Source organism: Cololabis saira, chromosome 22 (genome assembly GCF_033807715.1).
Source record: "Cololabis saira isolate AMF1-May2022 chromosome 22, fColSai1.1, whole genome shotgun sequence".
Taxonomy (NCBI): Eukaryota; Metazoa; Chordata; class Actinopteri; order Beloniformes; family Belonidae; genus Cololabis; species Cololabis saira.
The window spans coordinates 37,017,787-37,033,578 of record NC_084608.1 but is presented as its reverse complement, the minus strand read 5'-3'; the positions used below and the strand labels follow the sequence as shown (position 1 = coordinate 37,033,578).

Here is a 15,792-nt window from a genome sequence, read left to right as displayed (position 1 = left end):
CCGGGTGTTATTATTATTATTATTATTATTATGATATTATTATTATTATTATTATTATTATTATTATTATTATTATTATTATTATGATATTATTATTATTATTATTTCTCAAAGCTGCTGAAATGTTTTATATTTGTAAATTTTGTTAACGAATAAAACTGATTTTCTAAAAGTTGATGATTCTTGTTTCATTGAAAACGACTGTAGATTAAATCTATTGATCGGCTGTTTCTGGGCAACATTTACTGTAAGTGACGTAGATTCTAAAGTTCTCTTTAAATATATATAAATAAAATATATAAATATTTTCTACTATTTTCTTCTTTTCGGTCTAAAGTTATAAAAACTGCGTTTATGATTCTGACTCGTTTTTGCAGGAACAAAAACCTCCCAAGAGTTTAGAACAGGGATCAGCAACCCGCGGCTTTAGAGCGGCATGCAGCTCTTTAGCGCCGCCCTAGTGGATCCTGGAACTATTTCAGAAATGTTTGAGTTTTTTTTTCTTTCTTTTTTTTTATTTTTTCCTTTTTTTCTTCTCTTTTTTCATTTTTTTCTCTTTTTTTCCCCTTTTTTCTCTTTTTTTCTTCCTTTTTTCCTTTTTTTTCTCTTTTTTTCTTCTTTTTTTCCCTTTTTTTCTCTTTTTTTTCCTTTTTTCTCTTTTTTTCTTCCTTTTTTCCTTTTTTTTTCTCTTTTTTTCTTCTTTTTTTCCCTTTTTTTCTCTTTTTTTTCCTTTTTTCTCTTTTTTTCTTCCTTTTTTCCTTTTTTTTCTCTTTTTTTCTTCTTTTTTTTCCCTTTTTTTTCTCTTTTTTTCCCTTTTTTCTCTTTTTTTCTTCCTTTTTCCTTTCTTTTTTAATCTCGACATTTCAACTTTTTTCTCCACAATTTGCCATAAAAACTCGTTTAGGATAATTATTCCTCTTGTGAAAAGTTTATTGTTACATTTAGATTCTCTCACGAATCCACTGATCATTAACGGTAGAGTTTAGACATCGTTAAATCCTCCGTGTGAAAGAGAGAGTTCTATTAGAAATGGATTTATTTCAGTAGAAACGTCTACATTGTTCCATAATAAACATGGATAACTAACTAGTTGATAAAATAGTTCCATCTGAGCAGGAAGGACCGACCGAGTTCTTTTAAAGATATTGTTTGAGATAAAATACCAAGTAGAAAATTAAAATATGATTTCTTAGGAAAAAGGGACAGATAAAATCAGCCCGTCTTCTTTCCGTTTCCTTTCATTGAAGGAAAGAGATTTGTTGTCATTATAGTGAACTGTTTAGATTTTCTTTTAATGAATGAAATAAAAAAGAAAGATCATCCCTATGCTGTAATGATCTCAGGTCTGACTTTATTCCTGTTTCTGGAACTTTGACCCCAGACTTTAGACGGACACGTAGTTTCTTCACTAAAGCTGAATCACATTGACGCGCCGCCATCTTGGATGAGGCAGAAATCTGCAACAAACATTTAAACTTCACACATTCATCACATTCTCCTCCTTCAGAAACACAATCTGGATCATTGACATGTTTGTAACGCTTCAGGACCAGCACTAACACTTTTTATTCATATTATTTATGTGTTTATGTGTCACTGTGATTGTATGTGACTTTTTTATGCATTTTTAATACATAATATATATCATATATATTTTAATATATCATATATATTTATTTTATTTATATATATATATAAATATATTTTTTTTTTGTATTTTGTTGTATTTTTTATTTTATTTTTTTTGTCTCTTTGTGCTGCCTCTTGCTCAGGTCTTCGTTGTAAATGAGAAACTGTTCTTACCTGCATAAATAAAGGTTAAATAAATACATGAAATAAAAAAGTGGAGCGATGGGAGAAGATGGAGTTATTTAGATTAAATAAAGAAATGACTTGGGATGAGAGAAGAAGAATACGGTAATGCAGAAGGAAGGATAAAGAAATGTCAACACTATATACATTTTTTGTGCTTTTGTTTCAGTTATTAGTTTGAAAGATTTTAAATATAATCCAAATTCATTTAAAAAACAACAAATTCGGGGGATGTCTTTAAATATCTATTTTTATGAATAAAGAGTATTATATTAAACAGAGTTCATCACTTTTGTCATTTCAACGCTTTAGTTTTCTGGTAAATTTGCCTCATCCAAGATGGCGGCCGTGGTGACGCGTCACAGCAGCGGCCAATGAGGCGTCTCCGTTTATCTGTCTTCTGATTGGACGAGCCCGGTCAACGTCACTGCGGTCTCCGCGCCGGTATTATTATTTTTTTTAATTTTTATTTTTTTCTCCCCTTTATTTAAAAATTGGAATACAATGAAAGATTAAGATCAAAGGCAAAATATAAAATACAAATATAAAAATAAAATATAAATAAACTAGAAAAATAAATACAAATATAAATATTTAAAAAATGATAATAAATAAATAAAATAATAGAAATATACATATACAAATACAAAATACAGGCTCAAAATATTCAAAATACAAAATACAAATACAAATACGAATATAAAAATAGAATATAAATAAACTATACAAATAAATACAAATATAAATATGAATATAAAAAAAATAAAATAAATAAATGATAAACAAATTAAAAAATAGATAAAAATAAACAAAAATAAATAAAATAATACAAATATAAATATCCATCCATCCATCCATTATCTATACCCGCTTAATATAGGCAAAATAAGCAAAGTATAGGCTCCAAATATATAAAATACAAAATACAAATACAAAAATAAAATATAAATAAACTATAAAAATCAATAGAAATAGAAATATAAAAAAAATATTTATAATAAAAAATAAAATAAAATGATAAATAAAATAAATGAATAAAACATAAATAAAATAATATATAAAATAAATATACAAATACAAAATAGAAAAAAATAAAAAAGGGGGTGAAGAAAAAAAGAAGAAAATGAAAAAAAAATAATTAATTTTTGGTGAAGAAAAAGTTGAAAGAAAGAAGAAAAAACGAACTGTAATTTGTTAAGAATACAGAAAGAAAGAAGAAAAAAAGATTTAATTTCTTTGAAGTGCTGCAATATATGTAACAAAAATAAATAAATTAAAAAAAAAAAAATTGTAAATAAAAAATGAATAAAGTAATATAATATAATAAATATACAAATATAAGACCTTACAAATACTCTCTTACAAATATAAAAAAAATATTTAAAAAATAATAAAAAAACATAAAAATAAAATAATAAATAAAAATAAATAAAATAATAAATAAAACAATATAAATATAAATATACAAATACAAAATACAGGCAGAAAAAATTACAAAATACAAAAATACAAAATAGAATAAGAAGAATAGAATAAGAAGAATAAGAATATAAAAATAAAATATAAATAAACTATAAAAATAAATAAAATAATATTAATATAAATATAAATATAAATATGAATATAAATATAATTATGAATAAAATTATAAATATAAATATACATATAAAATTATAAATATAAATATGAATATAAAAAAGAATATAAATATATATATAATATAAATATAAATATATATATAATATAAATATAAATATAAATATAAATATAATTATAAATGTAAATATAAATATATATAAATATAAATATAATATAAATATAATTATAAATATAAATATAAACATATATAAATATAAATATAATATAAATATAAATATAATTATAAATATAATCCCGGCTCCGGTCCGGCAGGTGGCGGTCACGCCCCCTGGTGTGACGTCACCAGAAGAGGCGGAACCGGAAGCAGCTGCAGGTTCTGGTGTCAGAACCGGGATCAGGACCACCAGAACCAGAACCATGTCCTCCTTCAGTAAACTCCTCACCCCCCGGAACTGCGGGGCCGCCGGGGCCGCGGTTCTGGTTCTGGCTCTGCTACGGAACCGGAGACGGAACCGGGACAGGTGAGACCGGGACCGGGACCGGGGACGGGGACGAGCGTGACGTCACGGGGGGAGCGGGGGCGCGCTGCGCGGTCACGAGGGGGACAGGGGTTCTGGTTCTGACTGGACTCTAGAGTTCTGTAAAGTCCAGTAAAGTCCAGAACTGTCTCTGGTTCTGGACTTTAGAGTTCTGAAGGCAGTTCTGGACCGGGACTGGATTCTACTGGACCTGGTCCATGTGGTGCACCTGTCAGCCCGGTTCTGGTGCATGGAACCGGTCTGCAGGTCCAAAGTCCAGTTTTCCACCTGGAAGAACTTAGACTTGAACCAACAATCAGAGTTCTAAAGTTGTAACTGGGTTAAAGGGTTTAAGTTGCAGCAACAGAACCAGAGCGGTTCTGGGAGGTCACGACCCCGGTCTGACCCGGGTCAGGGTTCTGATGGGTTCAGAATCAGAATCAGAATACTTTATTGTCAGTGTGTCTGGGTGAGGCTGACACCTGCAGCACAACCAGAACATGAATGAATCAATGTTCAATAACTTAAATTTTATAAATGTTGAGCACTAAAGAACTTTAATGAAATAATGGGGCGATGTGGAATCTGCAACAATAATAATAATAATACAAATAATACTAATACTAATAATAATAATAATAACAATATAATAATAATGATAGTAATAATACTAATAATAATAATAATGATGATAATAATAATAATCTGCATTAACACTTTAAATCTCTTGCACTAAAGCACTAAAGAACTTTAAACATGACGGCCACTTAATTACTGGTTTATCAAGTGTAACATGTTTTATTTCTTATTAATTTTATCAGTTCAGTCATGTCTTTTAAATGTTTTGTTTCATTGTTATTTTATTATTATTTAAGTTACTGCTGCCAACAAAAATAAGTTTCCCCACTGAGGGAGAAAATAAAGGATATCTTATCTTATCTTATCTTATCTTATTTCTTGTCCTGTCTGACCGGGGGTCATGACCTCCCAGAACCAGGACCCGGGTCAGATCCAGGTCCTGGTTCTGAAACTTTGTATCAATGTTCTAAACTCCTGCTGGACCGGTTTAACACGTGAAGAACTGGATCTGTAGTTCTGTAGTTCCCACCTGTAGTCTGACCCCCTGGTGACCTGAGCTGACCTCTGACCTCTGGTTCCTCCTGGGGATTTTGATTTGGTTTGATTAGATTCAGCCAGCAGTGAAATCCAGGGCTCCAGTGAAAAAAGAGCAGAATTTTACAGAAATCGATAAAAAACATACAATTTCAAAGTTACAAATATTTAATTTAAAGGCAACCAAGAAATGTTTAAACAGTCTAACTGCAGGACTGAGTTTCTCAGACACGGCCTGATATCAGGTGTAGAATATATATATATATATATATATATATATATATATATATATATATATATATATATATATATTTATAAGCAGTACTCGGGTTGTAAAAAAAAATCAGGGGGGATGGTGGATTTTATTATATGGGGACAGATAATTTGTGCTGATGACAGCGCAGAGGGTGGGAGACCAACTGTGTACCCTTTTGATTATTATTAAAGCACAAAGATAATTACTATACTCCTAAAACAATATGCTGTTATGGATGTTAGGTGTCAGATACTTCTGTCATTGCTCTGGAGCAAGGCACCTCAGATTTGGTCCCCGGGTTGCCATACTCCACTGCTCTTAATAGTTAGGGTCAAATGCAGAGCACGAATTAGGATCAATCATTAGGATCAATCAAGTGTAACTTTTCCTCATGGTACTTTTAAATCTATTGGGAATTCATCTATTACAATTCAAAACAAAACCCCACAAAACACTGTAAATGAACATATGAATCCTCTCATGTCAAGTCAAGTCCATTTTAATTCAAGTGAAAATTGTTGAAAACAAATGAAACAGTTTACAAAATCTGAAAATATTACAAATACTACAAAATAGCAGTGACCAAAACACCTGCAGAAACACTGCAGGAATAACATAGCAGCAATTAAATGCAGCCTTCTGTACGCTGTACAGGACTGTCTCAGAAAATTAGAATATTGTGATAAAGTTCTTTATTTTCTGTAATGCAATTACAAAAACTAAAATGTCATCCATTCTGGATTCATTACAAATCAACTGAAATATTGCAAGCCTTTTATTATTTTAATATTGCTGATTATGGTTTACAGTTTAAGATTAAGATTCCCAGAATATTCTAATTTTTTGAGATAGGATATTTGAGTTTTCTTAAGCTGTAAACCATGATCAGCAATATTAAAATATTAAAAGGCTAAAATATTTCAGTTGATTTGTAATGAATCCAGAATGGATGACATTTTTGCATTACAGAAAATAAAGGACTTTATCACAATATTCTAATTTTCTGAGACAGTCCTGTAAGTGCAGTAAAGTACAACACTAGACAATAACAGAATTTAACACAAAAAGAAGGAAGGAAGGAAGGAGCCAAGAAAGAAAGAAAGAAAGAAAGAAAGAAAGAAAGAAAGAAAGAAAGAAAGAAAGAAAGAAAGAAAGAAAGAAAGAAAGAAAGAAAGAAAGAAAGAAAGAAAGAAAGAAAGAAAGAAAGAAAGATAAATTCCCGTTGACGTTTTTGTATTGGTATTTTTTTTTTATCGTTCGGGATAAATGCCAGAAATTATTGTGATAAATCTTTTAGTTCACACTAGTGCTGGGCGATATGGACCAAAAGTCATATCTGGATATTTTCTAGCTGAATGTTGATACTCGATATATATCTGGATATTTTTTCTGTGCCATAATTGGGGTTTCCCCCAAAGCATTATAGCATAGCATCTCTGTTAGCATCTCTGTTAGCATCTCTGTTAGCATCTCTGTTAGCATCTCTGTTAGCTTCATTTCTTAAAAAAACAGTCAGTTTTAATACAAAGCCTCGTGCCAAATGTCACACAGGTTCCTTTATTAACAGAGGTCTGCACAATATCAACATGTATAAAACACATGAAATAAAAATAAACTGCTGCATATATAGAATAAAAATGCTTCTTGAATAAAATAAAACAAATATCCCTTTCCTGCATAACAATTAAATTAAAATACACTGTAATTAATACAATGTAGACAGTAACAGGCAGACTTTTCCACTGAGGTTGACAGTTGTGCAAATAACAAAACATTTGTGACAATCTCAAATAAAACATTCAAGTCAATTTGTCACAAAATAAGCTATATCAAAATCATAAAAAAAAAAAAAATGTAAAAAAAAAAAAAAAAAAAAATCGATATAAACGATATTGTCTCGTACCATATCGTGTTTGAAAATATATCGATATATATTAAAATCTCTATATATCGTCCAGCCCTAGTTCATACCGTCCATCCCTAGAATAAAGCATCTAATGTATTAGCAGAGCTAAACTAGAGGGTGTGTTTGTTTCTCCACAGAACCAAAGGTTCCTCCTCCAACCTGCTGCAGAACTCAGAGGTAAGTTCATCGGGAACTTCCAGAACCTTCCAGAACCTGGAACCTTCCAGGACCTGAAGGTCTCTGGTGAATCTGAAGTTTGTGGGAAGTTTGTGGTGAAGTTGAAGTTTGTGGTGAATCTGAAGTTTGTGGTGAATCTAAAGTTTGTGGTGAAGTTGAAGTTTGTGGTGAATCTGGAGTTTGTGGTGAATCTGGAGTTTGTGGTGAATCTGGAGTTTGTGGTGAATCTGAAGTTTGTGGTGAATCTGAAGTTTGTGGTGAATCTGGAGTTTGTGGTGAATCTGGAGTTTGTGGTGAATCTGAAGTTTGTGGTGAATCTGAAGTTTGTGGTGAATCTGAAGTTTGTGGTGAAGTTTGTGGTGAATCTGGAGTTTGTGGTGAATCTGGAGTTTGTGGTGAATCTGAAGTTTGTGGTGAATCTGAAGTTTGTGGTGAATCTGAAGTTTGTGGTGAAGTTTGTGGTGAATCTGGAGTTTGTGGTGAATCTGAAGTTTGTGGTGAAGTTTGTGGCGAATCTGAAGTTTGTGGTGAAGTTTGTGGTGAATCTGAAGTTTGTGGTGAATCTGGAGTTTGTGGTGAATCTGAAGTTTGTGGTGAATCTGAAGTTTGTGGTGAATCTGAAGTTTGTGGTGAATCTAAAGTTTGTGGTGAATCTGAAGTTTGTGGTGAATCTGAAGTTTGTGGTGAATCTGAAGTTTGTGGTGAAGTTTGTGGTGAATCTGAAGTTTGTGGTGAATCTGAAGTTTGTGGTGAATCTGAAGTTTGTGGTGAAGTTTGTGGTGAATCTGAAGTTTGTGGTGAAGTTTGTGGTGAATCTGAAGTTTGTGGTGAATCTGAAGTTTGTGGTGAATCTGAAGTTTGTGGTGAAGTTTGTGGTGAATCTGAAGTTTGTGGTGAATCTAAAGTTTGTGGTGAATCTGAAGTTTGTGGTGAAGTTTGTGGTGAATCTGAAGTTTGTGGTGAATCTAAAGTTTGTGGTGAATCTGAAGTTTGTGGTGAATCTGAAGTTTGTGGTGAAGTTTGTGGTGAATCTAAAGTTTGTGGTGAATCTAAAGTTTGTGGTGAATCTAAAGTTTGTGGTGAATCTGAAGTTTGTGGTGAATCTGAAGTTTGTGGTGAATCTAAAGTTTGTGGTGAATCTGAAGTTTGTGGTGAATCTGAAGTTTGTGGTGAATCTGAAGTTTGTGGTGAATCTGAAGTTTGTGGTGAAGTTTGTGGTGAATCTGAAGTTTGTGGTGAAGTTTGTGGTGAATCTGAAGTTTGTGGTGAATCTGAAGTTTGTGGTGAATCTGAAGTTTGTGGTGAAGTTTGTGGTGAATCTGAAGTTTGTGGTGAATCTGAAGTTTGTGGTGAATCTGAAGTTTGTGGTGAATCTAAAGTTTGTGGTGAATCTGAAGTTTGTGGTGAATCTGAAGTTTGTGGTGAATCTGAAGTTTGTGGTGAATCTGAGGTTTGTGGTGAATCTGAAGTTTGTGGTGAATCTGAAGTTTGTGGTGAATCTGAAGTTTGTGGTGAATCTGAAGTTTGTGGTGAATCTGAAGTTTGTGGTGAATCTAAAGTTTGTGGTGAATCTGAAGTTTGTGGTGAATCTGAAGTTTGTGGTGAATCTGAGGTTTGTGGTGAATCTGAAGTTTGTGGTGAATCTGAAGTTTGTGGTGAATCTGAAGTTTGTGGTGAATCTGAAGTTTGTGGCGAATCTGAAGTTTGTGGCGAATCTGAAGTTTGTGGCGAATCTGAAGTTTGTGGCGAATCTGAAGTTTGTGGTGAATCTGAAGTTTGTGGTGAATCTGAAGTTTGTGGTGAATCTGAAATTTGTGGTGAATCTGAAGTTTGTGGTGAAGCTGAAGTTTGTGGTGAAGCTGAAGTTTGTGGTGAAGTTTGTGGTGAATCTGAAGTTTGTGGTGAATCTGAAGTTTGTGGTGAATCTGAAGTTTGTGGTGAATCTGAAGTTTGTGGTGAATCTGGAGTTTGTGGTGAATCTGAAGTTTGTGGTGAATCTGAAGTTTGTGGTGAATCTGAAGTTTGTGGTGAATCTGAAGTTTGTGGTGAATCTGAAGTTTGTGGTGAATCTGAAGTTTGTGGTGAAGTTTGTGGTGAATCTGAAGTTTGTGGTGAATCTGAAGTTTGTGGTGAATCTGAAGTTTGTGGTGAATCTGAAGTTTGTGGTGAAGTTTGTGGTGAATCTGAAGTTTGTGGTGAAGTTTGTGGTGAATCTGAAGTTTGTGGTGAATCTGAAGTTTGTGGTGAATCTGAAGTTTGTGGTGAAGTTTGTGGTGAATCTGAAGTTTGTGGTGAATCTAAAGTTTGTGGTGAATCTGAAGTTTGTGGTGAAGTTTGTGGTGAATCTGAAGTTTGTGGTGAATCTAAAGTTTGTGGTGAATCTGAAGTTTGTGGTGAATCTGAAGTTTGTGGTGAAGTTTGTGGTGAATCTAAAGTTTGTGGTGAATCTAAAGTTTGTGGTGAATCTAAAGTTTGTGGTGAATCTAAAGTTTGTGGTGAATCTGAAGTTTGTGGTGAATCTGAAGTTTGTGGTGAATCTGAAGTTTGTGGTGAATCTGAAGTTTGTGGTGAATCTGAAGTTTGTGGTGAATCTGAAGTTTGTGGTGAATCTGAAGTTTGTGGTGAATCTGAAGTTTGTGGTGAATCTGAAGTTTGTGGTGAATCTGAAGTTTGTGGTGAAGTTTGTGGTGAATCTGAAGTTTGTGGTGAAGTTTGTGGTGAATCTGAAGTTTGTGGTGAATCTGAAGTTTGTGGTGAATCTGAAGTTTGTGGTGAATCTGAAGTTTGTGGTGAATCTGAAGTTTGTGGTGAAGTTTGTGGTGAATCTGAAGTTTGTGGTGAATCTGAAGTTTGTGGTGAATCTGAAGTTTGTGGTGAATCTGAAGTTTGTGGTGAATCTGAAGTTTGTGGTGAATCTGAGGTTTGTGGTGAATCTGAAGTTTGTGGTGAATCTGAAGTTTGTGGTGAATCTGAAGTTTGTGGTGAATCTGAAGTTTGTGGTGAATCTGAAGTTTGTGGTGAATCTAAAGTTTGTGGTGAATCTGAAGTTTGTGGTGAATCTGAAGTTTGTGGTGAATCTGAAGTTTGTGGTGAATCTGAGGTTTGTGGTGAATCTGAAGTTTGTGGTGAATCTGAAGTTTGTGGTGAATCTGAAGTTTGTGGTGAATCTGAAGTTTGTGGTGAATCTGAAGTTTGTGGTGAATCTGAAGTTTGTGGTGAATCTGAAGTTTGTGGTGAATCTGAAGTTTGTGGTGAATCTGAAGTTTGTGGTGAATCTGAAGTTTGTGGTGAATCTGAAGTTTGTGGCGAATCTGAAGTTTGTGGCGAATCTGAAGTTTGTGGCGAATCTGAAGTTTGTGGCGAATCTGAAGTTTGTGGCGAATCTGAAGTTTGTGGTGAATCTGAAGTTTGTGGTGAATCTAAAGTTTGTGGTGAATCTAAAGTTTGTGGTGAATCTAAAGTTTGTGGTGAATCTAAAGTTTGTGGTGAATCCGAAGTTTGTGGTGAATCCGAAGTTTGTGGTGAATCCGAAGTTTGTGGTGAATCCGAAGTTTGTGGTGAATCTGAAGTTTGTGGTGAATCTGAAGTTTGTGGTGAATCTGAAGTTTGTGGTGAATCTGAAGTTTGTGGTGAATCTGAAGTTTGTGGTGAATCTGAAGTTTGTGGTGAATCTGAAGTTTGTGGTGAATCTGAAGTTTGTGGTGAATCTGAAGTTTGTGGTGAATCTGAAGTTTGTGGTGAAGTTTGTGGTGAATCTGAAGTTTGTGGTGAAGTTTGTGGTGAATCTGAAGTTTGTGGTGAATCTGAAGTTTGTGGTGAATCTGAAGTTTGTGGTGAAGTTTGTGGTGAATCTGAAGTTTGTGGTGAATCTGAAGTTTGTGGTGAATCTAAAGTTTGTGGTGAATCTGAAGTTTGTGGTGAATCTGAAGTTTGTGGTGAATCTGAAGTTTGTGGTGAATCTGAAGTTTGTGGTGAATCTGAAGTTTGTGGTGAAGTTTGTGGTGAATCTGAAGTTTGTGGTGAAGTTTGTGGTGAATCTGAAGTTTGTGGTGAATCTGAAGTTTGTGGTGAATCTGAAGTTTGTGGTGAATCTGAAGTTTGTGGTGAATCTGAAGTTTGTGGTGAAGTTTGTGGTGAATCTGAAGTTTGTGGTGAATCTAAAGTTTGTGGTGAATCTGAAGTTTGTGGTGAATCTAAAGTTTGTGGTGAATCTAAAGTTTGTGGTGAATCTGGAGTTTGTGGTGAATCTAAAGTTTGTGGTGAATCTGAAGTTTGTGGTGAATCTAAAGTTTGTGGTGAATCTAAAGTTTGTGGTGAATCTGAAGTTTGTGGTGAAGTTTGTGGTGAATCTGAAGTTTGTGGTGAATCTGAAGTTTGTGGTGAATCTGAAGTTTGTGGTGAATCTGAAGTTTGTGGTGAATCTGAAGTTTGTGGTGAAGTTTGTGGTGAATCTGAAGTTTGTGGTGAAGTTTGTGGTGAATCTGAAGTTTGTGGTGAAGTTTGTGGTGAATCTGAAGTTTGTGGTGAATCTGAAGTTTGTGGTGAATCTGAAGTTTGTGGTGAATCTGAAGTTTGTGGTGAAGTTTGTGGTGAATCTGAAGTTTGTGGTGAATCTAAAGTTTGTGGTGAATCTGAAGTTTGTGGTGAATCTAAAGTTTGTGGTGAATCTGAAGTTTGTGGTGAATCTGAAGTTTGTGGTGAATCTGAAGTTTGTGGTGAATCTGAAGTTTGTGGTGAATCTGAAGTTTGTGGTGAAGTTTGTGGTGAATCTGAAGTTTGTGGTGAAGTTTGTGGTGAATCTGAAGTTTGTGGTGAATCTGAAGTTTGTGGTGAATCTGAAGTTTGTGGTGAATCTGAAGTTTGTGGTGAATCTGAAGTTTGTGGTGAAGTTTGTGGTGAATCTGAAGTTTGTGGTGAATCTGAAGTTTGTGGTGAATCTAAAGTTTGTGGTGAAGTTTGTGGTGAATCTGAAGTTTGTGGTGAAGTTTGTGGTGAATCTGAAGTTTGTGGTGAAGTTTGTGGTGAATCTGAAGTTTGTGGTGAATCTGAAGTTTGTGGTGAATCTGAAGTTTGTGGTGAATCTGAAGTTTGTGGTGAATCTAAAGTTTGTGGTGAAGTTTGTGGTGAATCTGAAGTTTGTGGTGAAGTTTGTGGTGAATCTGAAGTTTGTGGTGAAGTTTGTGGTGAATCTGAAGTTTGTGGTGAAGTTTGTGGTGAATCTAAAGTTTGTGGTGAATCTAAAGTTTGTGGTGAATCTGAAGTTTGTGGTGAATCTGAAGTTTGTGGTGAATCTGAAGTTTGTGGTGAAGTTTGTGGTGAATCTGAAGTTTGTGGTGAATCTGAAGTTTGTGGTGAATCTGGAGTTTGTGGTGAAGTTTGTGGTGAATCTGAAGTTTGTGGTGAATCTGAAGTTTGTGGTGAATCTGAAGTTTGTGGTGAATCTGAAGTTTGTGGTGAATCTAAAGTTTGTGGTGAATCTGAAGTTTGTGGTGAATCTGGAGTTTGTGGTGAATCTGGAGTTTGTGGTGAATCTGGAGTTTGTGGTGAAGTTTGTGGTGAATCTGAAGTTTGTGGTGAATCTGAAGTTTGTGGTGAATCTGAAGTTTGTGGTGAATCTAAAGTTTGTGGTGAATCTGAAGTTTGTGGTGAATCTGAAGTTTGTGGTGAATCTGAAGTTTGTGGTGAAGTTTGTGGTGAATCTGAAGTTTGTGGTGAATCTAAAGTTTGTGGTGAATCTGAAGTTTGTGGTGAATCTGAAGTTTGTGGTGAATCTGAAGTTTGTGGTGAATCTGAAGTTTGTGGTGAAGCTGAAGTTTGTGGTGAATCTGAAGTTTGTGGTGAATCTGAAGTTTGTGGTGAATCTGAAGTTTGTGGTGAATCTGAAGTTTGTGGTGAATCTAAAGTTTGTGGTGAATCTGGAGTTTGTGGTGAATCTAAAGTTTGTGGTGAATCTAAAGTTTGTGGTGAATCTGAAGTTTGTGGTGAATCTGAAGTTTGTGGTGAATCTGAAGTTTGTGGTGAATCCGAAGTTTGTGGTGAATCCGAAGTTTGTGGTGAATCTGAAGTTTGTGGTGAATCTGAAGTTTGTGGTGAATCTGAAGTTTGTGGTGAATCTGAAGTTTGTGGTGAAGTTTGTGGTGAATCTGAAGTTTGTGGTGAATCTGAAGTTTGTGGTGAATCTGAAGTTTGTGGTGAAGTTTGTGGTGAATCTGAAGTTTGTGGTGAAGTTTGTGGTGAATCTGAAGTTTGTGGTGAATCTGAAGTTTGTGGTGAATCTGAAGTTTGTGGTGAAGTTTGTGGTGAATCTGAAGTTTGTGGTGAATCTGAAGTTTGTGGTGAATCTGAAGTTTGTGGTGAATCTAAAGTTTGTGGTGAATCTGAAGTTTGTGGTGAATCTGAAGTTTGTGGTGAATCTGAAGTTTGTGGTGAATCTGAAGTTTGTGGTGAATCTGAAGTTTGTGGTGAAGTTTGTGGTGAATCTGAAGTTTGTGGTGAAGTTTGTGGTGAATCTGAAGTTTGTGGTGAATCTGAAGTTTGTGGTGAATCTGAAGTTTGTGGTGAATCTGAAGTTTGTGGTGAATCTAAAGTTTGTGGTGAATCTGAAGTTTGTGGTGAATCTAAAGTTTGTGGTGAATCTAAAGTTTGTGGTGAATCTGGAGTTTGTGGTGAATCTGAAGTTTGTGGTGAAGTTTGTGGTGAATCTGAAGTTTGTGGTGAATCTGGAGTTTGTGGTGAATCTAAAGTTTGTGGTGAATCTGAAGTTTGTGGTGAATCTAAAGTTTGTGGTGAATCTAAAGTTTGTGGTGAATCTGAAGTTTGTGGTGAATCTGAAGTTTGTGGTGAATCTGAAGTTTGTGGTGAATCTGAAGTTTGTGGTGAATCTGAAGTTTGTGGTGAATCTGAAGTTTGTGGTGAATCTGAAGTTTGTGGTGAAGTTTGTGGTGAATCTGAAGTTTGTGGTGAATCTGAAGTTTGTGGTGAATCTGAAGTTTGTGGTGAATCTGAAGTTTGTGGTGAAGTTTGTGGTGAATCTGGAGTTTGTGGTGACGTTTGTGGTGAATCTGAAGTTTGTGGTGAATCTAAAGTTTGTGGTGAATCTGAAGTTTGTGGTGAAGTTTGTGGTGAATCTGAAGTTTGTGGTGAATCTGAAGTTTGTGGTGAATCTGAAGTTTGTGGTGAATCTGAAGTTTGTGGTGAATCTGAAGTTTGTGGTGAATCTGAAGTTTGTGGTGAATCTGAAGTTTGTGGTGAATCTAAAGTTTGTGGTGAATCTGGAGTTTGTGGTGAATCTAAAGTTTGTGGTGAATCTAAAGTTTGTGGTGAATCTGAAGTTTGTGGTGAATCTGAAGTTTGTGGTGAATCCGAAGTTTGTGGTGAATCCGAAGTTTGTGGTGAATCCGAAGTTTGTGGTGAATCTGAAGTTTGTGGTGAATCTGAAGTTTGTGGTGAATCTGAAGTTTGTGGTGAATCTGAAGTTTGTGGTGAAGTTTGTGGTGAATCTGAAGTTTGTGGTGAATCTGAAGTTTGTGGTGAATCTGAAGTTTGTGGTGAATCTGAAGTTTGTGGTGAATCTGAAGTTTGTGGTGAATCTGAAGTTTGTGGTGAAGTTTGTGGTGAATCTGAAGTTTGTGGTGAAGTTTGTGGTGAATCTGAAGTTTGTGGTGAATCTGAAGTTTGTGGTGAATCTGAAGTTTGTGGTGAAGTTTGTGGTGAATCTGAAGTTTGTGGTGAATCTGAAGTTTGTGGTGAATCTAAAGTTTGTGGTGAATCTGAAGTTTGTGGTGAATCTGAAGTTTGTGGTGAATCTGAAGTTTGTGGTGAATCTGAAGTTTGTGGTGAAGTTTGTGGTGAATCTGAAGTTTGTGGTGAAGTTTGTGGTGAATCTGAAGTTTGTGGTGAATCTGAAGTTTGTGGTGAATCTGAAGTTTGTGGTGAATCTGAAGTTTGTGGTGAAGTTTGTGGTGAATCTGAAGTTTGTGGTGAATCTAAAGTTTGTGGTGAATAGGGTTGCAAAGGGGTGGAAAATTTCCGGTAAATTTCCGGAAACTTTCCGGAAACTTTCCATGGGAAGTTAAGCTGGGGAATTTTGGAAATATTCCAAATTGGAAACTTTCCATGGGAATTATGGGAATTTATGGGAATTAACTGGAACATTCGCTTGTGTGAAATGCTTCCAAACATCAGATGGCAAACGTGGCATTTTTCTGCAGAATAACATAAAAAAAAAAAGCTTGTAAAAACACTAAAGCAATGGCATGAACAGAAATATAGTTGGCTAAACAACTGGAATGGTCTTCAAAATATTTGACAATTGATGTATAAATTCTTGAATGGTTACAGAAAACCGTCTTGCTGGAGTCAGAAAAAACAGCATCAAATTTGAGGTAGCTACCACCATAATAAGCTAGCCT

The 15,792-nt window shown here is 34.8% G+C and overlaps 1 protein-coding gene across 1 annotated transcript in view; it reads left to right on the top strand.

Annotated features, from left to right (window-relative positions):
- Positions 1 to 3,768: 3,768 nt before the first annotated feature.
- The window catches only part of abcd3a (ATP-binding cassette, sub-family D (ALD), member 3a), a 50,451-nt gene continuing 38,427 nt past the window's right edge, over positions 3,769 to 15,792 (top strand). The window contains exons 1-2 of the mRNA XM_061713512.1: positions 3,769 to 3,932; positions 7,342 to 7,381. Of these exons, the coding sequence (XP_061569496.1) occupies positions 3,829 to 3,932; positions 7,342 to 7,381 (144 nt within the window). The 5' untranslated portion in view covers positions 3,769 to 3,828. The remainder of the gene's footprint in view (positions 3,933 to 7,341; positions 7,382 to 15,792) is intronic.